Below are 27,699 nucleotides of genomic sequence, written 5' to 3' on the forward strand. Positions count from 1 at the left end.
CCAAATTCAATGTTCAATCTCCCAAGTCTTGCTTTGTGGATTCAATCTAAAATAATAAAGGCCAAATTTTTCAACTTCTTGTGTGTCAAATCAATTCAATAAACATTTATTAAGTATCAGGCACTATGCTAAGTGCAGGGTATAGCACATAATAGGTACTTAATAAATATTTTATTTATTAGCCTTAAAGAGTAGCATGTTTGAATCTTTATAAACCTTGATACACACACACATACACACAGAGTTATTTCTGCCTTCCTTTATATTCATGGTGCCTAGCATATAAGAACATAATAATTACAGTTAACTCACTGACTGACTCCACTGAATCACTATAAAGACAAAAATGAAAATAATCCCAGCCCTCATGGAGCTCACATGCAAACAAAATAATACCACTCAACTGGACCTCAACATGCCTGCTCCAAAAGTATTCTTGAATCACTGAAGCATCATTTATTGTTTGGTGGTTTCAGTCACTTGACTCTTCATGACCCCTTCTGGGGTTTTCTTAGCAAAGATACTAGACTGATTTGCCATTTCCTTCTCCAGCTCATTTTATGATGAGAAACTGAGGCAAACAGGGTGAAGTGACTTGCCCAGGGTCACAGAGCTAGTAAGCATCTGAGGCCGAATTTGAACTCATGAAGATGAATCTTTCTAACTCCAAGCACAGTGCTCTATGCCCTGTGGTGCCACCTAGCTGCCCTGAAGCATCTTAGATTTTTAGACACAAAAGAGACTAGACATGAATTAGTTCACCTGTTTCACTATCCAGATGTGAAAACTGAGGTCTAGAAGGATTCAATACTGAACTGAAGTCAGAAGGTCTGGGTTTGAATTATGATTCTGTTACTGATTTCCTGTGTGATCTTGGGAAAGTCATTGCCTGGCCCCTTATTCTGTAAAAAAAGGATGACCTGTGAGGTGTCTTCTAGATCTAGCTGTACAACTGGGATTCAAACTGGTCTCCTCTTACTGAGGTTGTCCTTCACAGTCTCCCTGCTATGGGCAGTGAAAGGTAAAGAACATTTAAGAATTCAATAGGGAGAAAATTGCTACCCTGAACAACGGCACTCCCCTGGAGGGCATACAGGCCTCAACTGGTTCAATTTTACCTCTCATGAAATTTCCATTTGAATTCTATTTCTAAGTCATGGAGACCAGCCCACTGACTTAACACATTAAATAGGGAGATGTAATTTTCATACATGTTTCCAATTGCTTGAAAATTTCAAAAACTAAATTTACTTTGCTTTAGAGGAAGTGAGGTTCATTGAAATATCATTGCTTTCACAGTTAACTTTATCACCTTTTTTGGAAATGTATTTTTGTGTTTTATGTGAAGAATCAAGAAGGCAGAAGCAACAAAAACTTCCTGTACCTCTCATTTTTTTCCCTTTGTGGACCATTCTTCTAATTATTCTGGGGAGAAATAGGGAGTTTCATAATGTGCTCCTCAGCACTTTACAATCATACTGTAGTTCGCACATATCCCTATGCAGAATATATTAGTGGTCACATTTGCATTTTTCAAAGAAGGAAATAGCACAATATTGAGCGAGGCACTGAGATGGGTCAAAGCTCAGGGGAAAGAGCCATGGTTTGGGGCAAGTCCCTTCAATTCCCTAAGAATGTTTTCTCCCCTGAAAAGGCTGAGGCTGAGGTAGACATTCTCTCCAGTCCATCCAGCTCCCAAACTACAACTCTATGCCATGGCCTTCAATGGATTTCAGCCTGAATCCTTCCCAATCTTGCCTTTATTACTTTCTACCAGTGTTATCTTGGGCAAGTCACACCCTCTCTGGGCCTCAATTTTCTCATCTGGAAAAGGAGGGAATTGGATTAGATGTTCCTTGAGGCCTTTTCCAGCTTGGCCTTTCCCATAGTTCCCAACACTTTACCCATGTGTAGTCCGATGAGATAAAGAATATTTTAAGTCAGTTCACCCTGTTTGACTCAGTTTTCTCATCTGTAAAATGAGCTGGAGAAGGAAATGGACAACTACTCCAACATCTTTGCCAAGAAAACCCCAGAAGGGGTCATGAAGAGTCAAACATGACTGAGACCACAGTTTCCCCTTCTCACACACAGAAAGACAGTGCCCATTGGAAGTCTCTTAGGAAAAAACGGGCTGACGTTGTTCCCAAGACTATGTGCTATGTTGGTTGGATATATACTAAGGAAGTAATCGGGAAATGTTCTCAACTAAATGGTCACCTTGGGTAGGGAGAAATCTGCTTACCTTTCTGTCCCCTCAGTAGAATGTAAGTTTCTTGAGGACTGGACCACCTCCATTTTTGTCTTTATAGCTCTGCTTAGCGCAGAGGAGCTCCATAAATGTTGAATTGCTTGTTGAATTAGTCTTGAATGAGTAGTATGTTTTAATTTTTACAAACCTTGGTAGCCCTCCCCCCACCAAACGCATTTCCTCTTTCTAATCCAATTTATTGTGGGGTTAGAGTCTTGTGAAATAAAATAACACAACAAAAAGGTCTCCTCTAGTGGTTTTCATCAGGTATTGGTCCAACAGAATTGAAACCGTGAACAGAAAGGAAATTTCCCTGGAGAATACATTTCTTTTTCAAGATGACAAAATGATTAGGCCAGCAGTGCTATTGAGCTAAACTTTATGGAAACTCACCACTGAGGCAAACACATTAAAAAACAATTTTTCTGTCAATATAAAAATAATTTAGAATTCAATGACAAAAGCCATGGAGGGTAGGGGAAGGGGATTGCACCTGGAGAATTTCTACTTAGTTGACAGGTAAGTAAAAATGCTTTTAATAACCACTCATGCAATAATACCTGGGTAAGTATTTATAAAGCAACATGGCACTGTGGGAAAAAAGACAGGACTTAGAGGCTGAGAGCATGGGGTCAAGTGTCGACTCTTGATTCTTAGCTCCTGGATGACCTTTAACCAATCTCAGCCTCCATTTCCTCATCTATAAAATTAAAGGAAGGGCTGGGAATGGTGAACTATGGTGGCCTGTAAGTTTCCTCCCAAGTCTAAGTTTATAATCTGATCTATGTTAGTGCCTGCCACTTCCTAATAGTGTGACCCCGGTCAAATCACTTGACTAGTCCAGGCACAAAATTGTTCATTGAAACAATGAGAGGGTTCAACTTGATGCTCTCTGGTGGATTTTTCTAGCTCCCACTTCATGATCTGACAATAAGGTAGCACAGCCTAATCACAGCAAAATTTCCAAACCATTTCAGTCCCTCCCATCCCCATGCCATATCCTCCTTGGCACCAAAATCTCTGCCACATTAAAAAAAAAATTCTGAACAACAATGATGCTTACTGTGTATTCTCTCCCTCCCTCCCTCCCTCTCTCTCTCTCTCTCTCTCTCTCTCTCTCTCTCTCTCTCTCTCTCTCTCTCTCTCTCTCTCTCTCTCTCTCTTTCTCTCCTCTTCTCTCTCTCTGTCTCTTTATCTCTGTTTGTCTCTGAATCTCTCTGCCTCTGTCTCTCTCTCTTTCTCCCCCACTATCTCTGGAAGGGAAGATTTGGATTATTTCTAGGACTATGGAGATGTGGCTGCCAAATTATCTCTTAACAGAAACAAATCTCAAAGATGTTGTCCTTTTAATAGAACCTTAATTGGTATTCAAAGCTCCCAGTGAAAAACTCTCTCTAGGAATGCAGGTCAGAAACTGGTCTACAGCTTATAGTCTAACTTTCTTGGGGCACTAAAGAGTTAAGTGACTTGCCCAGGGTCACATAGGCAGTGCATGTCAGAAGCAAAATTTGGACTTTAGTTTTTCTGGCTATACCATGCTGCCCATAAGTGAAGTTCCCCTTTTCACTGTTTGGATATCCCCACCCTCCTAATTACTTTGACGAGGCTGCATAATTTGCCCAATGTCAACCGATCAAAGGATGCACTGAGACATGGCACCAAGCAATCTGAAGAGCATGTCCAGGATGATGAAAGCACTGGAGATCATGTCCTGTGAGGAGTTGTGAGAAGGAGCAGGCAGAGAAGACTCAGGGGACTGTGAGAGCTCTCTTCCAGAATCTGAAGTGCTAACACCTGAAAGAAGCCATAGACCTAGTCTGCTTGGCCTCAAAAGGCAGAACTAGAACCATGGAAGGAAGGTGCAGAGGAGACATAGATGTGATGGCAGGGGGAAAAAGATAACCAGAACACTGCAAATGTTCCTATTGATTGGAGAGTGGCGTGGGAGGTCATGAGCTCCCCTCCAGTGGACCTCGCCCAGCCTTGCTGGACAGCCCTTCTTGGTCAGGCCCAGAATGGCCTCAAAGATCTGTTTAAGTCCTGAGATTCTGTGATGCTACAGTGAGTCTGAAGCTAAGAGGGAGAACATGTGCAGGAAGCTTCTGCCTATGGTGTGCTGTATCCTTGAACCTCCTGGGCTAGCTCATGATACAGGGAGCACTCCCGGTGTGAAGAATTCAGGAGACATGTGCCAAGGTTGGACGGCCTCTTCCTGGGCACGTCATGGAGGGGTTAGTGTTCAGGTATACTTCATCCCTGGGGTCCCTTCCAACTCTGAGGTTCTGTGATGTTATGGTACTTCCAGGGGATATGTGACCTTTGGAAAAAAAATCATTCCAGCTCTCTAGACCTCAAGTTCTTCTTTTTTAATTTTTTAATTTTATTTAATTTTATTTTTGCTTCTTGGTGAGGCAATTGGTGTTAAGTGACTTGCCCAGGGTCGCAGTCAAGTGTCTGAGGCTTGATTTGAACTCAGGTCCCTCGGATTCCAAGGCCAGAGCTCTATCCACTGTACCTCCTAGCTGCCCCTGAGAACTGCAAAGTGCTTAGCACAGTACCTGGCACATAGCAGGTGCTATATAAACAGTAGCTATTATTAAAATTACGACTAGAGCTTTTTTTTTAAATTGCGGCAATTAGGGTTAAGTGACTTGCCCAGAGTCACACAGCTAGTGAGTGTTATGTGTCAGAGACGGGTTTTGAACTCAGGTCCTCCTGACTCGAGGGCCAATGCTTTATCCACTGCACCACCTAGTTACCCTCTTCATTTTTAAAACACCAGTTTTGAACTAAATGTCATCTAAAGTCTTCTGGATTTAAAAAAGAAAAATCAACTTTGGAAGTCAAATACATCATTTTTGTTGTTCAGTTATTTCAACATGCCTGACTCTTTGTGACCCCATTTGGGGTTTTCTTGGCAAAGATACAGGAGTGGTTTGCCATTTCCTTCTCCATCTCATTTTAGAAATAAGGAAACTGAGGCAAACAAGACTAAGTGACCTGCCTAGAGTCACACAGCTAGTAAGTGTCTGAGGGTGGATTTGAACTCAGTTCTTCCTGACTCCAGTCGCCGTGCTTTATCCACTGTGTCACCTAGATGCCCCATAAATACATCACGAGACTAATGATAACTTTCTTTCTTAGTAATAGTATTCATGTTATATTATACTTTAAAGTTTGCATTTGTTATATCTTATCACTTATGATCTTTGAGATGGGTACTACTATTATCATCATTTTACTAGTGAAGAAACTGTTGGGCAGAGATCATAGACTCCTCAGAGTTCTAGAGCTAGCCAGGACTTCAAGGGCTCCCTAGATGAAACTCTTCCTTTTAGAGTTGAGAACTAAGTCCCAGGAAGGGTTAATAGCTTGCCCGAGATCACCCAGCTACTAAATGCTGAAGACAAGTTTTGAACCCAGGTCTTTCTGACTCCACTTCCAAATAACTGTTGAGGCAAGGTTGTCACTGTTGACAGCCTGGAACCATCCCTAGCCTTCCTGGTGCTCAGTTATCCCTCTATTTGTGAAAACACACATCACAACCCTACTTCCTGGCCTCTGATGGCTATTGTCTCTCATCAGTTTCTATGGTTGATGAATGAATAAGGGCTCATTTGGGGGCTGACTTCCACAGCTGCTTCCCTTCCAGATATAATCAAAAGGAGAAAACATCCCTGTGCTGAACGAGGGCTTGACGTGGACTCTGAGACCCCAGCATCGGCACGCTCCTCCTGGGGGTGAATCACACACCATCCACGTCCTGTGCTGGCTGGCTGCTCCTCTGCATGCTAATTCTAACATGTCCAGCCTGATGAGTGACTAACTGGTACAACCAGGAGGGGCTTCTCGTTAGCCTCCTGGAGCCCTGAGGATAAAGGGAGTGAGCTGCCAGCAGGCCTCTGCTGTGTCTTCCAGAATCCCTGAGACACAATTGATTACTCTTTTCACCAGCATTTAAAGGCCCGAGTCTTTCAAGTTACAGGACAGGGGCTCACCATCTGACAAAAGTCTGAATCATGAATGCACTGGGTACCTCCTTTCACACGAATCCTGGGTTTGATATAATAACGAAAGGGACGGAGGGCCCACACCATCACTTACTAGCATGCGGAGCCGTTTGAAACAAGCAGCAAGCTGGAATATTTCTTGCAAGGGCACAGCTGGGCCCTTATTCAGCAAGTCAGCAAAGAGTCATTGCTCAGGTGCACGGTGGGAATGCACCCAGGGAGGCCGGCCACATTCCAGACCCTCTGGCTAGCATTTGGGGCCTCATGGTTCCCTTTTGGAACTCCAGCCACTGACCTACTGTTTTTTTCCTCTAGGAAATGAGAGGTCCTTCCCAAATTAAAAGACAAGGTATAAATGCTCCTGCTTGCCACGGGAGATCTCCCCAATGTCAAACAATCGGTCTTGCAGGGACCACAATTTGATGAAGCATTTCTAAATGGCACACCTCAGTGGCCTGGGCAGGGATGTGGAGGCTCAGAAAGGAGAAAATCTTTTTGTCAGCCCTGTGACTCTTCCCATGTTGGACCTTCTCCAGCCACCATGGCTCATCACCTTTAAGAGCAGCGCACTGTGGCCAAGGGGGAGGACAATAGCCCCTAAAACGTGGCTTGCAATCCATTATCTGAAAAAAGAATGGTTCTATATACTTCCTTTGACTCACAGAGGTTTGCATGTATATACACCACACTGGGCAGCCAGACTCTTTGTAGCTTTAGAACTTGAAGGCATCTTAAAAGCCACATGGTCCAACCTCTCATTTTACAAATAGGGAAACTGAGGCTCAAAGAGATTAGGGACTTGTCCAGGTTCACTAGGATAATATTTGGCAGAATGGAGATTTGAGTTTTGGTCCTTTGACTTGAAATTCTCGGCTCACCATATCAGAGTCAGAGCCCAAAGAAGTCTTAGAAGGCTCATCAAACAAACCCTTCATTTTATAGATGAGGCAACTTGACTGGGACCCACCATCTCCCAATGTACAGAGAGGTTAAGTAACTTCATCGGATCATAGACATAGGGGTAGAGAGGACATGAGAGGCCATTTAGACTGCTCATCTTGTGTTCTAGATAAGGAAACGGCACAGAGAGGTTAGCAGTGCTGAGGGGCAGAGCTGAAGTTTGAACCTGGCCTCTGATTGCACATTCACCAGTGCCGCTACCATGGCGCATGGCCTCTAAATGGCAGCCAGTGCTGCAGACATGCCAGCAGCATCCTCATCCTCTTTGTCAGCCTCATCTGCATGACAGCCGGTAGTCCTCATGGCCGGATTCATGCTCTGTTTGGCCTTCTATGAGTCTGTTTTCAGCAAAAGGCTGTTTGAGCAGAAAGCTCCATTGCTTGAGAAGCCTCCTTTGAGTATTGATGTGGGATGGAGGCAGCTGCAGCCTCCACCACCAGCTCTCTTGTCCACCTACTTCTTTGGCTAGAAAGCCTGTAGGGAGACTATCTGACAAACAAAGGCTGTTTTTTTTTTCCACTTGGAGAAATTGCAAAGGGAATCACAAAGCCTGTGGTTTTCTCATGGAAGAGATGTAGTAGAAGGGAAACCCTACATTCTATAGGAGAGCATTGGATCAACTGGGCCCATAGATGGCAGGATGGGACCATTTGGCATGTGCTCCTGAAGAGGAGGCTGACAGGAACCATCGGGCTTAGTGGCCCAGAGGCAGGAGGCATGGCAGATGGAGGGGAGGAGGGGTAAGGCACCTCCCAGCTCACACACACACCCCACATATACGTGCACAGGCACACACAAACCACAAATAGGTGCATGCACCACACATACCACACACATGCACACCACATGCACTGTATATACTCCATATACATACTACATGTACTTTCTACACACACACTCCACAATATACCACACCATATAAAATACACATGTATGCACATATACCCCATGTACCACAATACCACACCTCACACATGTGTACACATATGGCACTCACACACCATACCAAACATACCACACATGTTTACACACACACACACACACACACACACACACACACACACACACACACCATGTACTCAGGCACACACCAAAATCTTCACTTTTTTTTTTTATTCTAGGAGGGATGCTGGCATGAATAATTAGTAAGTTGTCAACCATTATTAATTTCTTTAAAGATCCTTGTTTCCTGGGCTTGTTCTGCAGAGTTAGGGCCTTTCCATTTTTATTTCTAATAGAATTCCTAGAAGGCAGCTCTTGTACTTTCCCAAGTGTCCTATCCCACTCCGTTTTAGGCTGCCATCAAGTTTTCATCACCCATAAGCAGCTATTCTGGAGTTCCTTGAAGTTAGGATGAGGGTACTAAGAATATAGAAGTAGATTTGAAGGGAACATCAGAGGTAAACTAGGCCAATTACTTCATTTTACAGAAAAAGAAACTGAGGCCAAGAGAAGGGAAGTGACCTGCCCAATGCTGCATGCACAAAATGTACCTGAGATGGGACTGGAAGGACATTCCAGCCAGGGACCTTTCCACTGTCCTAAGGAGGGTCTAACTGTTTGACTTCATCAGAAACACTCCTCATTGCAGCACAACCACTGAAAATTTCACTTTCCATTCCATTCCCCTGAGAAATAGTAGCCTTCTCTACTTATTTCTCATCATCATGGTCAAGTCTTTCTCTGAACAAGAGCCTGTCACTCAGCTGGACCTGGAAGAAGGTATTGGTTGGAGATATCCCAGCCTTCAACCCAAAGCCCAGAAGACTATTTCTGAGCCCTAAGGAAGGTAGAAGCCAGAAAAAAAAAAAAAACAGAGACAGTTGGAGTTCAGACCATTGGACCACTGGAGCTGGGTACATAGAGAAGTGAAGTATAGAACTTTGTAGCTCTGCTAAGTCCGGTGTTTTGCAGAAGACTGCAAGATGGTGGCATACTGTGTCATCCAGAAAGGGGATCAGGGAGAAGTTGTACAGGGAGAGTCAGAGATCCAGATAGATGCCAAGATGGAATTTCACTGAAGCCACCATTAGACTGCCTGTCACCTCTCTGTAGCTTGTTATGAAAGAAATAGCAAGAAGTATAGGCATGGCGGTGCCCACCTATTATCCCTTCTACTGGGAAGGCTGCCACTGGTTCATGAATGATTTGGGTTGGGGAGTTCTGAGCTGCAGTTGGGGCTAAAGAAAACTGGATGTCTACATAAAAGCTGGCACCAATATGGCAGGCCCTCGGAGGCCACAAGTTGACTAAGGAAGAACCAGGCCAGGTCAAGAATTGAACAGGTCTAAGCTTTTGGGTCAATCAGTGATGGCACCAGGCTGATGAATGGCCACTGCACTTTCATTCTGGAGGAGATAGGCTGCCCACTTTTTGGTGTTGTTGTTACTGTTTTGTTTTTAGGAATATGTGGTGGTTTGCCATATTACGTTGAGGGTAAGATCCAACTTGAAAGTAGGAAGCCAGGTCCCTTGTAAAACCAGGAATTTAGAATTGTCTGTGAGGTTAGGTCATCTAATCCAATCTGTTCATTTTATGGATGAGGAAACAGAGACCTATAGAAGTTAAATGATATGATGAATGGAAATCCTGAGAAAATTTCTGGGTAATTGATTATCAATTTATTAATTAGGCTAGCTGGCAATCAATAAATTGATGGTCAGTGATTTCTTTCTGCAACCAAAGATTCTAATGGAGACCTGAAATGCCTTAAATCCCTTCTGAAAGGGAACTCCCCTGAAAAGTAAAAATCAGCTCTGATTGGTGGATATTTAATGAGGAGGCGGGCTAAGAGTCATCTTCAGCTCCTCCTACTGAGAATGTGATTTGGTCATGAGTCTCAGGACCCTCGAGCCATCTGGACCGGGGAAGCCAGTTTTCTCTGGACCTCTCCAGCTAGGTTTCTCCTTCATGAGCTGGGCTGCCCTAAACTCTAATGGACAGGATCAAGGACAGCGGGTTCTTCCTCCTACTGAAGGCTCTCCCAGACTGGATTCTGCTTATACTCTGAAGAGGAATTAGGTCTCCCAGTTGGGTAGGCTCCCACTCAACTGAAGAGTAAGAGCCTTGAGGGCTAAGAGCAAATCTCATCAGTCAGCTGTGCCCTCTAGAGGCTCACTGACCTTTTTAGGAGTTGAGCTTTAACAGAAACAGGAAGAAGAGGGTGGATAACAAATTAGTAATTTGCTATTAATATACTATTTATTTTTCTCGATTTGTTGAGGGTTGTCAAGGTAATCTTAATTGAAGTCATTTGCATAGTGCTTTAAGCTTTACATACTGCCTTGCATACACATTAGATCTGCACTGTAGTCCTGAGATAGTGATATGATTGATTGAACAGCAGCCCAGAGAGGTTCAGGCCATCCAGCCAAGGTCACACAGCTAGAAAGTATAGAGGCAGGATTTGATCCCAGTTTTTCCTGACTACAAGCCAACACTCTGGCTAGTAATAGCCACGGAACTCCAGCTTCCTAACTGCAGCTGGAGAGATTGAGAGACAGCAGACAACCATAGCGTCTTGTGAACTCTTGATGTGGTATCTTTATATTTGACTCATGGTCCAGGGAAAATAGCAAAGGAAAATGCTGTGCCCAAAGTGCATGCTACCCATAGTTCAATTTGAATGTGAGGATCAACAATCATATGAGAATGGCATGCATGGCTGGGCTACACCAGGAGCTTAGAGCACATCGTAAAGATTAGTTATAAAGCCAGATGTATGTTCCAAATGGTCCATTGCAAAATCCAACTCATCATCCTATCATTCAGATTCTTGGTGATGCAGATGATACAACTGGATTTGGGGATCAACCTGGGCTATCTTTGGGGCAAGGGTTCTTAATGTAGGCTCTAGAAATCATACACACACACACACACACACACACACATACACACACACACACATACATACATATACATATATATGTATATGTATATATATGTACACACAGAGACACACACATATGTATACACACATACATACACACATACATACATACATATATATATGTATATATATATATATAATTTTATTTCAATATAATTGGTTTCCTTTTATTGAACACTTGCTATTTGCCAGGGTTTGTGCTAAGCCCAGGAATACAAAGAAAAAGTAAATATAATCCCTGCCTTGAGAAACTTACATTCTAATGAGGTAGACAGCGAAAGCACCAGTCAGAACATATGAGATCAACACAGAGTAGATGGAAGGTGTCCTTAGAAGGCAAGGTACTTGGAGTCAGAAGTACTAGGAAAGGTCTCCTGTGGGTGCGCGATGGCACGCAAACTGTCGCAAAGGAGTCTGGGGATTCTGAGAGTTAGGAGGGACAGTGTCTGAGACCTGGGAGGACAACCAATATGAAAACACCTAGATGGAGATAGCGGAACAGCAAGGAGTCCTTGGCCAGATTGTAGCAGGCGTGCTGAGGAGTAACGTGTCTAAGACTGGAAAGAGAGGCCAGTAAGCCAAGCCACTAAGAGCTATTAATTCCAAATACTAAGAGCCTCCAGGTCCTAATTCTTAACTTTATGTTTCAACCTGGAAATAAGAGGGAAACACTGGAGTTTATTGAGCACCTACGCTTCAAGAAAAACACTTTGGCAGCTCTGGGGAGGGCAGAAAGAAGTGGGGAGAGACTCGAGGCAGTGTCTGATTCAAATGTTGTTATTCCAATAGTCCAAAGCAGAATTAATTCTCCGGGGCTGAAATGCTTAGAAAACTATTGTTAGTCAACTAATACATATCTATTGGGTCCTTACTGTACTAATAACCGAAGTCCAAAAACAAGGCTATGTGCAGGAGATGCTGGCAAGTAGAAGACATGGTCCCTATCTGCAAGGCACAGACATATGATGAGTTATCAGTAGCAATATTTACTAAGGTCTTAGTGGCAACTGCCTACCCGAGTTGTCTAGTGCTGGGCACCTACAGATGGAGACGGAAGAGGATACTCTAAGATGAGATAAGGTAGACACCTGTCTTTAGGCGATAGGTGAAGAACAGAGGAATGGGTGAAGATGGGTGTCAGGCAGAGGTTTCTCCTAGTACAGCAGACTTGCCCCTGTCACAGTCTGAGCTGCTTTACCTCCAACGTTTTCTAAGCTGGTTGCCAAAGTTAGGCCATTTGCACTTAGACTGAGATTTCTGAGAATATAATTCAATCTGAGTTCACCTGGTGTTTGTTATTAAACTGCTGCTATGTTCTAGTCCTTGCACTTGTCACTGGAGGATACAAAGGCAGAAAGGGAACCACACATGTCTGCCTTGAAAGGGCTAGATGGTGGGCAGCCCACAGGGTAAACCAGTCAATCAGTCAGTGTGCCCAGCTCTGGAATGGGCATGCAGCTAGAGATCCCAAGAATGAAACAGTCCCTAAGATAGAGGGCAAGAAGAGACCTTAGGGATAATATGGCCCAACTTCCTTGTTTTATGGATGAAGAAACTGATGGCCAAGTGGTTGACTCAGTCATTAGCATGTAAACTTCTCGTGAGGGAATTCAAAGCCATATTTCTAAGAGTCCAAAACAAAGGCTTTTAGATTATAAGATGATAGAGTTCACCTTAACAGGAAGCCAAGGGGCCAACCAGCCATAGGACCATAGTGTCATACAGCTAGAGTGGGACGTGGCCTGATGCCCTCATCTAACAGATGAGGAAAATGAGGTCCACCAAGAAAAATTAGGCAACCTGTCCATGGCCAGAAAGGTCACAAATGGCAGAACTGGAATTTGAATTAAGGTCTTCTGGATGCAAATACAACCTTCTTTTTATGCCACCATGGTGTCCTGATCATGTTCTTTTCTTCCATTATGGCAAAGGCTATTTGAAAGCAGAAATCATGTTTGTCTTTGTATCCCAAGTGCCCATCATCATGCCTGTCCCATAGGAAGCGCTTAATCAATAAATGTCTGTTGAGTTGACTTGTCATTGCCACTTATGTGACCCTCCAGAACCAAAACTGAAGGCTGGAAAGAATCAATCAGTCACTCAAGGGACAATTATTTAGCAACTATTTTGTATCAGGAACTCTACCCAGGTCTCTTACTTGCCTTAGGTGTCTAACTTATCATGGAAGACAAATGGCCATATAGGTGATGGATAGCTGAGTTGGGATTTGAACCAATGTCATCTGGCACCAAATGCATATTTAATAAATGTTTGTGGAATTGCTTTGACTTGAGCCTCCTCTTTGCATCCACACTAGTAGAAAGTGTTGCCTCCCACAATGTGATACCACTCCCCTTTTCTTACTCATTCCCATTTAAATGATTTCTGCAGTTTTCCTCTTAGAGACTTTCAATAAAGGCTTTCCCTGTCTTGATAGCAGCAGAAAGCATATTGTGGCAAAATTGATGGCACCCAAGAAAGGGACTATTGTGCTCTCATGTCTGCAGAGATTCCATTTCCAGACAGCCATGCTAAAGCAGCTAATTACCAATCTTTCAAGGAAACTGTGAGCATATTGCATATCACAAGTTCCCATTTTCCATCATATTGATGGATTTGCAGTTCTATAATTGTTTAACCTACCTGTCCAGAAGTCATATAAACACACACACACACACACACACACACACACACACACACACACACACGTGACAGCTAAGGTAATGTACTGAGGACACAACACCGAGGAGTCCACATTTGAGATTTCAGCGATCTCTAGTGAAATAAAGAAACTAAGCTGGCATATTGATATCTACCCAAGCGTGGCCACTCAAAGGATAAAGAGGAAAAAAACAACAACAATAAAACACTTTTCTTCCAGGAGTCTTTCCCAGTGGATTACTCCCTGATCATAATGTTAAAATGCTAGTGGTTTAAATGGAAATCCAAATGAGGTCCATATCATGAACTTTGTTGCTAATTGATATGATTTAATCCTACTCTTTTATTAGAAATAGTGATTTGAAATTTCAGATGGTTCAGTGTATTAAATGTTCCAATACTTATGTTTTCTGATCTATTCATCTTACAATATTAATAATTTGTTTCCACCCAGCATTCATATGTATCTTAAGTTGAGACCTGTTGCTTTCCAATATTAGGTGCTTTGTACAATCAATAATTATATAAAATAAGTCTTCCCCTCCCTGAGAAAACCTGAATTATAATGTGGTTTAGGGATAAAAAAAAAGCCTAACTGTTTCAGAGTTTATTTTGGGGTAGGTCTGGGCCTCTGATTTTTATCAGTGAGGGGAACTCCCATTGTGGAAACTCCCTCCACCTATGCAGATTAGCATCTTGGCTACTACTCATAATCTTAGAGAGCTACCCCAGGGCCTGAGAAGTTAAATGATTTTCCCTGGATCACCAGCCAATATGAGTCAGAAGCAGGACTTGAATCCAGGTCTTCCTAATTCCAAGGTCTGACTCTATCCACTATGCCATGCTGCCTTTCTGCTGAGTGTGGTAATAAGAAATATTAACCAATACTCAATCAGCACTCTAAATCATAGAACTTTTCACTTAGCAATGGAGGCAGAGCCATGAAAAAGGTGCATGGGCCTAAGCTAGCAAGGCCCGTTCTGTTCTTTGAAATCAGAGGTACAGAAACTAGAAATTATGGCAATTCAATCTGGAGAAGTCAAGTAATGTTTTGGATTATTCTCATATTAAGTAGGAGGAATCTAGTGGATCCCACCTTTTCCCCTCTACTTAACGAGACTGCTGTGCTCATTTAAGGCTGTGATGAACACACAGATATCCACATTATATTCATAAATACAATTAGCTGGCTCAAGACTGCAAAACCGACTCACCAGAAAACAGTATCATGACAACATATAACCTATCATGGAAGACAAAGGTGGCTCCTGATTAGTCTGGCACATGAAAAATATTTTTGCAAAAATGCCTTTTAGGCCTTTGGAGAAAAACTCAATCTCCAGTTCAGCTCTGTTTTCTGACTATGACATCATGTTGAGAAGCAACTTTGAAAAAAAGATGCCCAAATCAATCCTAACCCTTCAGTCTTTGACTTCTCCTTAAGTTTATCCTTCTTCGCTTACTTCCAAAGCTCTGAGATTTTTCACATCTGTGTTGGTAACATATTAATAAAATTCAGCTTTTGTTTCCAAAAAAAGGATCAATAAAGGGGCTTCCACACGAAGTCCATGCTTGGTCCAGGAGCAGCTGTTTTATACCTTGCTGCTTATACCATATGTTAAATATAGACTATTCCAAGACAACTCTGAAAGAAAACAACCAGCAGAAAATCCCATGCGCACTAACCTAAGTATCAGAAATGAACCCCATGTCAGCCATATTGAATCTGAAGGTAGAATTCAGTTCTGGCTTCATTGATATTCTTTTTCCTTCCTAAGCAGTCAAACATTTTCCTAAATATCAACATCTCAACTCTGCAGGAATCACACATTCCTCAGAGCTCAGCTCCTTTTTGGGCAAGGAGAGTTATGTGTCAAAAATGAGGCCCCCCCATCACGTACCCTGGGTAAGAAGCTCACAAAGGACCAGCATTCAGTCTTCATGCTTTGTCCCTCCACCATGGAAATAGATAAATCGAACCGTGTGAAAGGGCACAGATGGCATGCTGATGTGACTTACGGTTAAGAGGCAAGCTGGCATTGGTTGTGCCTAGCTTGTTGGCAGCCACACACGTATAGTTCCCAAAGTGCTCCTGTGTGACATTGGTGACGGTGAGGATGGATCTTGTACTAAAGTTCTGGATGATGATTCCTTGCTGACCATTGAAGAGCCTGGAAGACAACAGCAAACCCTACATCAATCTATGCTTTATATACCATTTGAGCTATTCTAGGACAGTGTTGCTATGGTAACAAAATAATAGTCTATCAATTTAATCCATTTAAATTCAATTCAACTTCACAAACATCTATTTAAAGGTCTACTACCTACAGAGCAGAGTTCTTTTGACTTAAAAAAAAAAAGCAAAGGAGAGAAAAACAGGCCCTATCCTTAAGGAGTTTACTGGGAGCGCGTGGACATAGTCAAGCATTTATGCAGGACCTACTGTGTGCCAGGCACTATGCTAAGAGTTTTACAAATATTATCTCATTTGATTCTAAACAACCCTGGGAGGTAGGTGCTATTAATATTACAATTTTACAGTGGGGTAACCAAGGCAAACAGAGGTTACACAGCTAGTAAGTGTCTGAGGCCACATTTGAACTCAGGTCTTCCTGACTCCAGGCCCAACATTATATTCAATGTGCCACCTGGTTACCTTTATAGACGGGGGGGGGGGAGCAGATAGATTCATAGCTGTGTAATAGATTCATGAATTTATCTGTTCATTAAACTAACATTTTGAAATAAACTTTGCTCAGATAGTATTGCATCTCAACAAAGCATTATTTAGTTTTTAAGAAAGCTGAACACCAATGAAAATTACATATTTTCCATTGAAGTCAATAGAAATAAGAAAGTACAGTTATGGGTTTCCCGCCAGGGAGTCACAGAGAGAAAGGGAATTTCTAGGCAAGGTTACTCAAGGCTTGGCTAGGGTCAGCTCTATCTCTAATGCCAATCCTAAATGACATCCTTGGGCTGTTCTCATTTAAGATAACATGTTACCATGTCAAGAGCCAAAGATTTGGAGTCCTGGATCTGGGGTTTGAATCCTGTCTCATCCTACTTTTATGGCCTTTGGCAATTCAAAATACATTACTTTATTCACCATGAGTGTTCAACGAAGGGATATGCCTGATAATCTCTGAATTCTATTCTATCTATAAATTCGGCTAGACAATGTTTAATACAAGGAAACAAGCACTTATTAAATAGCTTCTATGTGCCAGACTTTCTCCTCCCCTATTCCTCCACCAAAAACAAAAAAACAAAACAAAACAAAACAAAAAAACCCCAAAAACCTTACATTCATGTTGTTACTGCTTTTGTCAAGAACTCACAATAGCTCCATTTTCCTCCCACTGGATTATATACAAACTCCAATTTGCATGGCATTCAAGGGCCTCCACTGATTTTAGTTACAAGACAGGCTCCAATTGCTTTTTACTATATAATTCCACAGGACTCAGTTTCCTCATCTGTAAAATGAGAGGGTTGAACTAAATGGCCCTCTGAAGTCCCTTTGAGCTCCCCATCTATGACCCTGTGACACCATTATAATTATTACTCTGTCTCTTAAATCAATCAATTAATCCGCATTTATTAAGCAAGTCCCTACTAGGGAGGTACTGGACACAAAAAAAGCAAAAGACAATTGCTGCCCTCAAGGAGCTTCCAATCCAATGAGGGAGACAACAGGCAAACAAATATAAACAAACCAAACTACATACAAGAGAGGCACAAAGGAGTTAATGGAGCAACACAAATCTTCCATAGAGGAAGACTGCTCTTCTTACCACCCTCAACACATAAGAATATAATATTACTGTCTATTTAGCAGAGGATCTAGACAGAGATAAGAGCTACTATTTATTAAGTGTCAATCATACTCTGGTCCCTATGCTTGGGGAAGAAAATGGCAAACCACTCCAATCTCGTTACCAAGAAAACCCCCAATGCAGTCACCAAGAGTCTTTAGACTGAAATGACTGAACAGCCACAGTCACTGTGCTAAATACTAGGAATACAAATGGAAGCAAGCATGGCGGTCCCTGTTCTCAAGGAGCTTACACTCTATTTGGGGAAGACAGCAAATAAAGGGAAGCCATAGATGGATTGGGTGACCTATGCAGTTGTAAAGCAAGTGGCCCTGGCTAGAGAAGGCAGATCAGGGGACCTAGAGGAGGGGCCAAGTTTCTTGTAGGGAAGACAGGGAGATGATGGGTTGAGGTAGAGAAGAAATGGTGAGAATGAGTCAGAAAGTGGCATGAAAAACTGAGTCCGTCATAAATAAGACCAAAGCCCATCCAACAACTAGAGCTATCCTGAAGTATAACGGACAGCTTCAGCTGAGAAAGTCTCCCTCTCCATGGAGGTCTTCAAGTAGACGGATGCTGGGTGACCACTTTTCAGCTGCTTTCAGCAGGGAGTCTCACTCAGACATAACTTAGACTAGATGGTCATTGGGGTGCTTGCTAACCCTGAAATTCTGTGATTCCCTAATTTGACCTGGTTTGAATCTTGGCTTAACAACTCGCTACCCATGTGACTTTGGCATAGCAGCTCTCGGGGCCTCCACTTATTTGTGAGGACAGATCTCAAACTAAAGCTGGCTGAATGACCTCTAAGCTCTAAATACATTAGTATATGGTTTCATTCTTCGTAATTCTTGCCTCCTCAACTTTAGTCATACTCTCTGGGGATATTCTCTCCTCCTCTCTATTTTAATTTCAAGGCTATCCTCTGTTGCAGGGCCTGGCTCAGGCCCTTCCCCTTCCTCAATCCCCTCCCTGTGGGCGCATTGTCCATTGATCTCTCTCCTTCGAATATCGCTCTAACATTGAATCACTCCTTTAGATGGGCCACTCATTATACTGTTTTGCATTATTTTCTTTTTCATGTGTGTTAGCCTTCTACTTTTACCTAGACTGTAAGTCCCATGAAAGCAGGCACCCTCATGTCTGCTTTTCTTGTCTCCTTTGCAGGACCTAGCTCATTAAATTCTTGAGTCAGGGACTCACAGAATGATGATGATGATGATGGTGATGATAAGAAAAAGAAGGAGGAGGAGGAGGAGGAGAAGAAGAAGAAAAAGAAGAAGAAGAAGAAGAAGAAGAAGGAAGAGAAGGAGGAAGAGGAGAAGGAGGAGGAAGATATATATATATATATATATATATATATATATACATTATATATACATACATACACATATACATATATATACACATTTACATGTACATTTATTTATTCAGTGCAGTATAATGGATAGTATGCTGGGCTTGGAGTCAGGAAGACCTAGTTTTAAATTCCACTTCAGACACTTACTGTATGCCTCAAGGGAAATGTGTGGGACAGACACCACTTACTCAAAAATGAAAACAAAGATTTAGATAGCCTTGAAAGTTGAAAGGAGTTTATTGCTTTCTCATGAGAAAGGGTGCCCCCTTAGTTGCCATTGTGGGCCAGGAGAGTACAAGTTCCTTACAGAAGTAAAGGCTTACTTATGCCCTAACCGAGCTCCTCCTCCCTAACCCCCTTCCCCTTATCCCATTGGCTGGGCTTTAAGGGGGCACAATCTTTTCCACCGAAATCTAGAACAAAGGGAGTTACACAAGTTTGCCTAAAGACAAGAAAGCTTTTGCAAGGGAAAACAGTTCAGGTTGGGGGCAGGGCTTATTCTTTCTGCTAAGCATTTAAAAAAACAGGGTCTGAGTGGGGGAGGGTTTTGAAAGCATCAAGAAATATTAACAAGAACCATTGATTCCCTGAGGAGGCTTCACTTCTAAGACATCATCTCTCACAGAAGTAACTTAATTTATTTGGGCCTCAGTCTCTTCATCTATAAAATGGGAGGGTTTGACTTAAAATTTGTCAAGTTCCTTCCAGCTTCAAACTGGTGATCCTATGATTCGATGTTGTCTCCCTCATTACAACAGAAGCTCCTCCAGGGAGGTAATAGTCCATTTTATAGGTGCCCATTAGAGCCGGGCTAAGGAATCTCACAGCCTGGGTTGCATCTTAATTTTTTCCTTTTTTGTAAATTTTCCAAGGTTTAGTATTATAGTTTTATTTTTCAAGTACCAAAAATGCAAATAAAGGGCATTCCTCCGAGAATTCATTTTGAACTCCACTGCATTGTGTAACGTGGCTCGCATCTAATCTACGATAAAATATACTGTTCTTAAGTTCTTAAGTGCAGGATTAAAATAGGCGGCCATGCTTGATTATGCTGGGAATTACTTACATGTCATGTAAAAGCAGAATTTGGGCGCATCCAGGCCCCAACTCAACTTTAATCTTATTAATAAAACGTTGGCTTGAATAAACATTGAACCAACTTTAACCTGAGCAGTAATCTGAATGTTCTCTTGCTCAGCTACAAGAAAGTCAGATGGGAAACATGCAGAGGAAGCCATGTGCCTTTTCCCTTTCTGCCTCCAAGTACAAATCTATTGTCATTAACGCTACATTTCCATAGTGATTATTGGATATCTTTCTGCATCCCATTAGTGACTTTATTTTCAACTAATCAGTTTATGTTGCTGCATAAAAAATGACAGTTTCATTTCACCAAAAGTTTTATAGTTACAGCCCAAATCAATTCTGCCTGTCTGTATATCACAGATACATTCTCTGGAGGGCTGCCACTCCCTGGAGAGAGACCCTCATTGAGCCTCCCCCACCAAGGCCAAGTCTGACTGGCAACTAGAAAACGAAGAAGAAATTAAGCACAGTCTCTCCCGGGTGGGCTGGCCTCTGGGGGAAAATTCTCAAGAGAAGAGGAGGAAAAAAAAGGGCATTCTCACATCCCCCACAAGACTGCAGGAGGCCCTGCTTCCTTAGTAGCTGAGAATTCTTTGTCAGAGGATTATAGATTTAGCGTTTAAAGGGATCTCAGAGGTCATTTCTTTGTTTTACAAATGAGACAATTGAGGCTTAAAGCTAGAAGTGTTTCCAAGGTCACACTGGTAATAGGTGGCAGGGTTGGGATTCAGGAATTAGATTTTAAAAAGAGATGGTGTGGTAGAACTTTTCTCCATAAGATCATACTGGTGCCTTTTTAAAACTTCATTTATGCCTTTTTTTTAATTTTAAAGAAAAAAAAAACAAGCCTTTTGTCAAATTACTTAAGAGGAAGTGTAGGGCAACAGGGATGTGTAACCCTAGGATTTCATTTGTGTTGAAAGTTCTAGTGTGGATACTCCCACTGCCTCCAGGATTGAAACCCAGAGGTAGTGTAGACACTCCCACTGCCTCCAGAATTGGAACCCAAAGGTAGTGTGGACACTCCCACTGGCTCTAGGATTGAAATCCAGAGGTAACTTAACATCTTAGAAAGTTGTCTGGGGGCATTGACAGGCTAATTACCTCAACTATGGTCGCCCATGGCCTCACAGCTCATTGGATCAGAGGCGGGTCTAGAGGCAGATTTTTCCTGATTTTCAGATCGGTCCTCTCTCAGCTGCACCAATGTGAAACAACAGCTATGATTCTTCCTGTGTGATGGAGGGACATCGGCCCTGCCTCTAAGCCAAGGGGAAGGCAATGCTAAATTTCTGTTAAGCTTAGTGAAAGTGAAGATGTATTTTCCCCCCGTCCAAAAATACATGGATCTCCTGAAATCTACCCACAGACAAACTGGGCTCCATGGATCTCAGGTCAAAGACTCATGGTTGGATCCCTGCAGACCCCCAGCCACTAATATCAGATGTATTGCATGTACCTTCTGTTCTTCTGGCCCTTCCATCCCACTGAAGTTGTACGCTGGGGGTTTCTAGGCCTTTCCTTCTACCCTGAGGCTGACCCCTTCGATGTTGTCTCTCCTAATTAGTGTTACCTCAAGGAAAGCAGGGGCTGCCTTACATCATTTGTTTGTTTTTAAATTTTTATTCTCAGTGCTTAGTACAGAGCTTGGCACATCTTCAATGCTTAAATAAGTAAGTGCTTAAATCAATGCACTTTCTTTCATTAATTCATTTGTGGTATGAATAACTAATCAGTCAATCACAAGCACCCATTAAGCACCCACAAAACGGAGTCAAGTCCTATACAAAGCGCTAGAGATGCCAAGACAAAAATGAAATAGTCCCTGCCCTCTAGAGGCTTATGCTCTAGTGGGGAACATAACATGTGTGTGTGTGTGTGTGTGTCTGTGTGTGTCTGTGTGTATATACACACACATGTTTATAAAATATGTACAAATAAGTCCACACAGCCTCTAGTTAACATGGTACAATGTATATCCTTATTGAAATAGCACACGGCATCTTGAAATTCCCTCCTCTGAGAGAATGTGACACACTTGGAAGTCTGCATCTGGAAAAGCTGAGAGGACAATTTTAGGCTCTGTCTAAGGTGGGATCCTCCTGGCTCAGTCTCCCCACTGTGTTCCTTTGAAAAGGAACGTTACTCACCTAGCTATTCCTGAGGAGGCATTGATGAATCATGTTCCTACTTTATCCTTTCATAGCAAATTTCTATAATCAGAGCAAGTGGTCAGTAAAATATAGAAGCACAACGTAAGTGTAAGGCTTGCTGTTTTGACCTGAATGTGCAGTCATTCCATATTCCTAATTACTGAAATTAAATTAGAAACATCTTCAGTTTGGTTTGGGGTAGAGAATTTCAGTACAATCAGTTTTCTTAGAGGGAGGTAACCTATTTGGCCTAGTTATCGCTTAAGTGTTCTCCCAAGTCTTTTGTTGTATTTGGAGTAAAGGTCAGTCTCTAGCAAATTCACCTGTGTAACTATTGAATCCAGAGGTGGAAAATTTCTACCTGCAAAACTGTTGTTACTTCTCAGTGGTATCTGATCTTCCTAAAGAAGTGGAACCAGAGTGGAAGCTTGGGGAAGTAGCAAGATAAGATAACCCAGTATTTCAAATGTAAATGATTCTAATGGGTACCAGCCCATGTCCCCCCCAACATCCCCGGATGCAGGCTGTGCTCCATTTCAGTCAAACTCCTCCCCTGGACCCAGGGAGGCTGTGACAACAGGAAGCAGTTTCAGAAGCTGAGACCCCAAAATATTTTGGGTCACATTTGTTTGAGTGGGGAACATGGAGAAGGAAAAGACCATGAGTCTGGGACCTGGACCCCAAAGCTCCTGAACCCAGCTCTCTGGCTTCATCCCAGTCAATAATCCTTTTAACTGCCTTTTCACTGTGGCTCTCCCCCCACTTCACTCCCTCAATTGTCTGCATCTGGCCCACCTCAGCCCACCTCAGTTACTTAATTAGCTACCTTGACATTCCTTAATACCATCCAGGCCCCTTTCTGTGTTACCTCCAGACAACCCCAGGCTATTTGCTACTCCTAGATCCCATCCAGATCGTCCCACAGTCCTTCTGTATAAAATATCAACCTTACCCTCATCAAATATACTGACTCTTAAAATCTGGTTCACTTCTACTGGTGACACAATAAACCTGTCTCTGACTGTGAAAAAAAAAATAGAAAAGAAAGACAGAAATTCCCTGCTCTGAGATAATCCAGGTGGGAAAAGAGTTTATACAGCTGAATCTCCTACAGAGTGCAGACTCCTAAAGATGGCAGGATGCTGTAGCCAGGAGGCCAATATATCCCGGTGAGGGGTCGGACCCTGAATCTTGATCAGAGGGATCAGAGGAGGGCCATCCCTTGGAAAGCTGTCTTGGATCTACGGGCCAATGACCAGGTATTCAGCAGGGTTCTTTCCATGCCTTCTCATTAGGAAAATGTGACCAAGGCTGCTTCCTGAATTTAGATCGCCTCTTAGCTGTTCTCTTCTTCACTGCAATTCCCTAAGGGACGACCATCTAGGGGGACACTAGGGATGAGGGCACCTCATACCAACATTCTAATAAGAATCTGGGGACTCTTTTCACCTTTCAGTGTCTCACTTCTCAGTACTCCCCTGACCCTATGGGGAGTCATTGATTCTAAGATTTCAGTTAATTCATAGGCCAAATAAATAAATAAAAGCTTTTACCCAATTATTTAACATCACAATGTCCTTCCATTCCAGGCTAGCTCAAAAACGTCCTACCTCCAAGATCTTGAGCATGGAAATTTCCCTCCATGATGGAGGCCCTGGCCTCCTCTGGTCATTCAGCTCTTTCCTGCTTACCTAGATATTCCCCTCTATTCTCTCCTCACTTTCTTCTCTTCAATAAGTCAGTAAACATTTCTTTCCCACTTGGACCCTATGGTTAAATGGCTGGACAAGATGCTGTTATTCACCCTTGAAAGCCTCACCCCTCTCGTCCAGCTATTGCTTATATTCTGCCAGTCCTTAACCTTGGTTTCTCCCACTAACTGCCTTTTCTTTTTCACTTCCCCCCTCTCTAATGGCTCCCACCCAGAGCTTTCCCCAACTGCAGAGTTAGACCAAAACTCAAAGGTCATCTAATGCAATGTAAATAGGAATTTCCTTGAATTTCATCATTAGAGAACTATAAAACAGGGCCCTGGTTCAGCATACATTGCATCAATTTGTATTTACCAAACTGAGCTCCTCTTACTGCTGTGGCTGAGGGCTCCAGGGCTCTTGGAGCTGAAGGCTCATTCCACTGGGATTCATTAGGAAGCTGGAAAGAATGATGGGAGTTCCAGGCCTCTCCCACTCCCCTGCTCCTGAACCACCCACATCCAGCCTGCCAGCTTTCATGCATTCTCACAGCATAATCCAACCACCACTAATTCTGCATGGCAATGTTAGGATACAAAGGCAGCTAAGGCATACTGACTCAGTGTAAGAAATCCCAGCAAACAGCAGAGCCAAAGAAGGCAAAAGAGGGTGTGGGGGAGGGGAGGAACAGGGGAAGAGAATAATAGGTCATTGAGGGAAGACAAAGCTATTCAACTCTTATTTTAGTTCTGTTTTCTCTGCAAATGAGGATGATCTTTGGACTGGAAAAGACAGAACAAAGGAGGCGGTGGGAGACCGTATTGGAGATAAAAAGCAAGGCAGGAAGAGAGCACCTAGCTGTCCTTAATTGGTTCGCGTCTTCTGGCCAAAATAAACACCATCTTTGTGCACTGAAATAGCTGGTGGATATGATTTCAGGCCCACTGGTGGTATTATTTGTAGAATGTGAAGAATGTGACAGAGAGCTTGAGACTGGAAGAACAGTCTTGCCCCCCCCCTACCCCCATGATGGAAAAAGGGGGAAGAGAATAAAATCTGCAAACTGTTTTACCTCAATTCTGACAAAATTATAGTAGATATTGCTAGAGAGAAGCTGAAATAGTGTTTGGTCCCAGAGAGCCAGCAGGGCCACTGGCTCTCAGACAAACAAGAGAATCCTTCTCTCTCTCTCTCTCTCATTCTCTTTCATTCTCTCTCTCTCTCTCTCTCTCTCTCTCTCTCTCTCTCTCTCTCTCTCTCTGTCTCTCTCCTCTGTCTGTCTCTCTCCTCTCTCCTCTCTCTCTCTCTCCCTCTCTCCTCTGTCTCTCTCTCTCTCTCTCTCATTCTCTTCTTCTCTCTCTCTCTCTCTCTCTCTGTCTCTCTCTGTCTCTCTCCTCTGTCTGTCTCTCTCCTCTCTCCTCTCTCTCTCTCTCTCTCCTCTCTCTCCTCTGTCTCTCTCTCTCTCTCTCTCTCTCTTCTCTCTCTCTCTCTCCTCTCCTCTGTCTCTCTCTCTCTCTCACTCTCTATCCTTTCCCTCTCCCTCTCTTTCTCCTCTGTCTGTCTCTCTCTTGCCTCTCTCTGTCTCTGTCTCTCTCTCCTCTCCTCTCTCTGCCTCCCTCTTTCCTCTCTCTCTCTGTATGTCTCTGTCTCTCTGTCTCTGTCTCTCTCTGCCCTCTCTCTCCCTGTCTGTCTCTCTTTGTCTCTGCCCTGCCTCACTTGCCAGTCATTTCATATAGAGGCTTTTCTGACTCCCTGGTCTGATTGGAATGGCTTGCTCTGTTTGCCACACTCCACCAGGAAGCTCCCGCCTTTGTGCCTTTTTCTCCCATATCTGGAATCCGTTCCTCATCCCTTTGACCTCCTAGAATCCCTCATTTCCTGGAGGACAGGGCTCATATGCCCCCTTCTCCCTAAGGCCCTTGTGATCACCACAGTCATTGCTGCTCCCCCCTTCTTGAAAATGCTTTGTAGAAGAAGTTGTTATTTGTGTACGTACGACGCCATCCCCCGACCCAGTATAAAGTAAGCTCCTTGAGGGAAAGGGCTGTTTGTTTTTTGCATCTGTATCTATTACCCTGCCGCACATAGTGCACAGAGTACTAGGTTTGGAGTCATGAAGGCCTGAGTTCAAATCTGACCTCAGACACTCACTTGCCATGTGATCCTGGGCAAGTCCCTTAACCTCTGTTTGCCTCAACTGGTGGAATGAGGATAATAATACACACCTGTCTTCCAGGGTTGTTGTGAGGTTCAAATAAGATAATGATTGTAAAGTGCATAGTAATTGCTAAATAAATATTAGTATTGTCATTAGTGGGGCAACACGGTGGTGCAGTGGATAGAGTGCCAGGCCTAGAGTCAGAGGCGTGCATCTTCCTCAATTCAAACCTGGCCTCAGATACTTATTAGTTGTATGACCCTGAGCAAATCACTTCACCCTGTCTGCCTGTTTCCTCATCTGTGCAGGGAAGGAGAAGGGAATGGCAAACCCCTCCAGTATCTCTGCCAAGAAAACCCCAAATGGGGTCACAGAGGTCATACATGCCTGAAAAATGACTGAACATTATTATTATTATTATTATTATTATTATTATTATTATTATTATTATTATTGTCATTAATATATTTTCTTGGCTTGAATTGAACTGAAATCCTGAAGGACAGGTCACACCAGATTAAGCTTATTTATTTGCTTTTTCCACAGGGTTACTTAATTAGATCCAGAGAATGATGTCTATATAGTTGACCTAGGTGTTTAGCAAAGCATTTAATAAAACCTCTCAAGCTAATCACGTGGAAATTATGTGGTTAGAAGAAGGTATACTTAGGTGCATTTCAAACCGGTTAAATGCTCACTAATAACCCACTGCGAATTTGCCAGTGGAATGACTTAGGGATGCCATCTTGGTCCTAAGCTCTTTGTCATTTCTATCAGTGACTTGAATGAAGGAATAGAAAGCATGCTCTATTTCAAATGAAACAAAGCTAAGAGAAAGTTAACCTTTTGAATGCAAGAGTTACTGACAGAACACACCATCAGGCAAAATCTAACAAGATGACATCGAATAGAAATGAGCCTGGATACTTGAATGGAAAAAAAAAAAAGAAAAAAACTTCACAAGAATAAAGTGGGGGGGCACTTGGCTAGATAGAAACTTGAAAAAGATCTGGATGTTTCAGTGGACTACAAGTTCAATATGAAAGAAAGGTGTGATATGGCAGACTAGAACGTAATAAAATCATAGGTTACATTCAGGCAAAGGATTGGGGTACAGAGTGAAGAGTTTTGCTGTTTCTACTCTGGGCAGCTCACAGCTAGGACTGTGCATCACATTTAATTAACAGGGTTAGAGTTCTGAGTCTCCCCCTAACCCTAATCCCAATTTTAACCCTTATCCTGGTTCCCTCACCTGCTAGTACCTTCCCTTCTCAGATTGTTTTCCATATTCTCGTGTACATTCCTGCCTCCTAATTTCCCTGGCTACCTTTAATTCCCAACTGAAATCTTACCTTCTGTAAAAAACTCTCCCAATCCTCCTTACCACAATGCCTTTCCTCTACTGATTATCTTCAATTTATCACACATATACATGTGGATATGTATGTATGTATTTATACATATGCACACACACAAATACACACAGATAGATAACCCGTTAGACTGAAATCCCCGTGGGCAAGGACTATCTTTTGCCTTTTTCCATACTCCGATGCTTATCCCAGGGCCTGGCACACAGTAGGCACTTAATACATGCTTGTTGAATGTCTAACCTTATCAGCTACATGTTCTCCCCTGCTTGAATACAGAAGCCTCACG

The 27,699-nt window shown here is 42.7% G+C and overlaps 1 protein-coding gene across 1 annotated transcript in view; it reads right to left on the reverse strand.

Annotated features, from left to right (window-relative positions):
• Positions 1-27,699, reverse strand: part of NEGR1 (neuronal growth regulator 1) — a 1,072,626-nt gene that overhangs the window by 191,102 nt on the left and 853,825 nt on the right. Inside the window, exon 6 of the mRNA XM_020993170.2 lies at positions 15,791-15,942. Coding sequence (XP_020848829.1) covers positions 15,791-15,942 — 152 coding nt within the window. The remainder of the gene's footprint in view (positions 1-15,790; positions 15,943-27,699) is intronic.

Source organism: Phascolarctos cinereus, unplaced genomic scaffold (assembly GCF_003287225.1).
Source record: "Phascolarctos cinereus isolate Bilbo 61053 unplaced genomic scaffold, phaCin_HiC Scaffold_5;HRSCAF=322, whole genome shotgun sequence".
In the NCBI taxonomy this organism is placed as follows: domain Eukaryota; kingdom Metazoa; phylum Chordata; class Mammalia; order Diprotodontia; family Phascolarctidae; genus Phascolarctos; species Phascolarctos cinereus.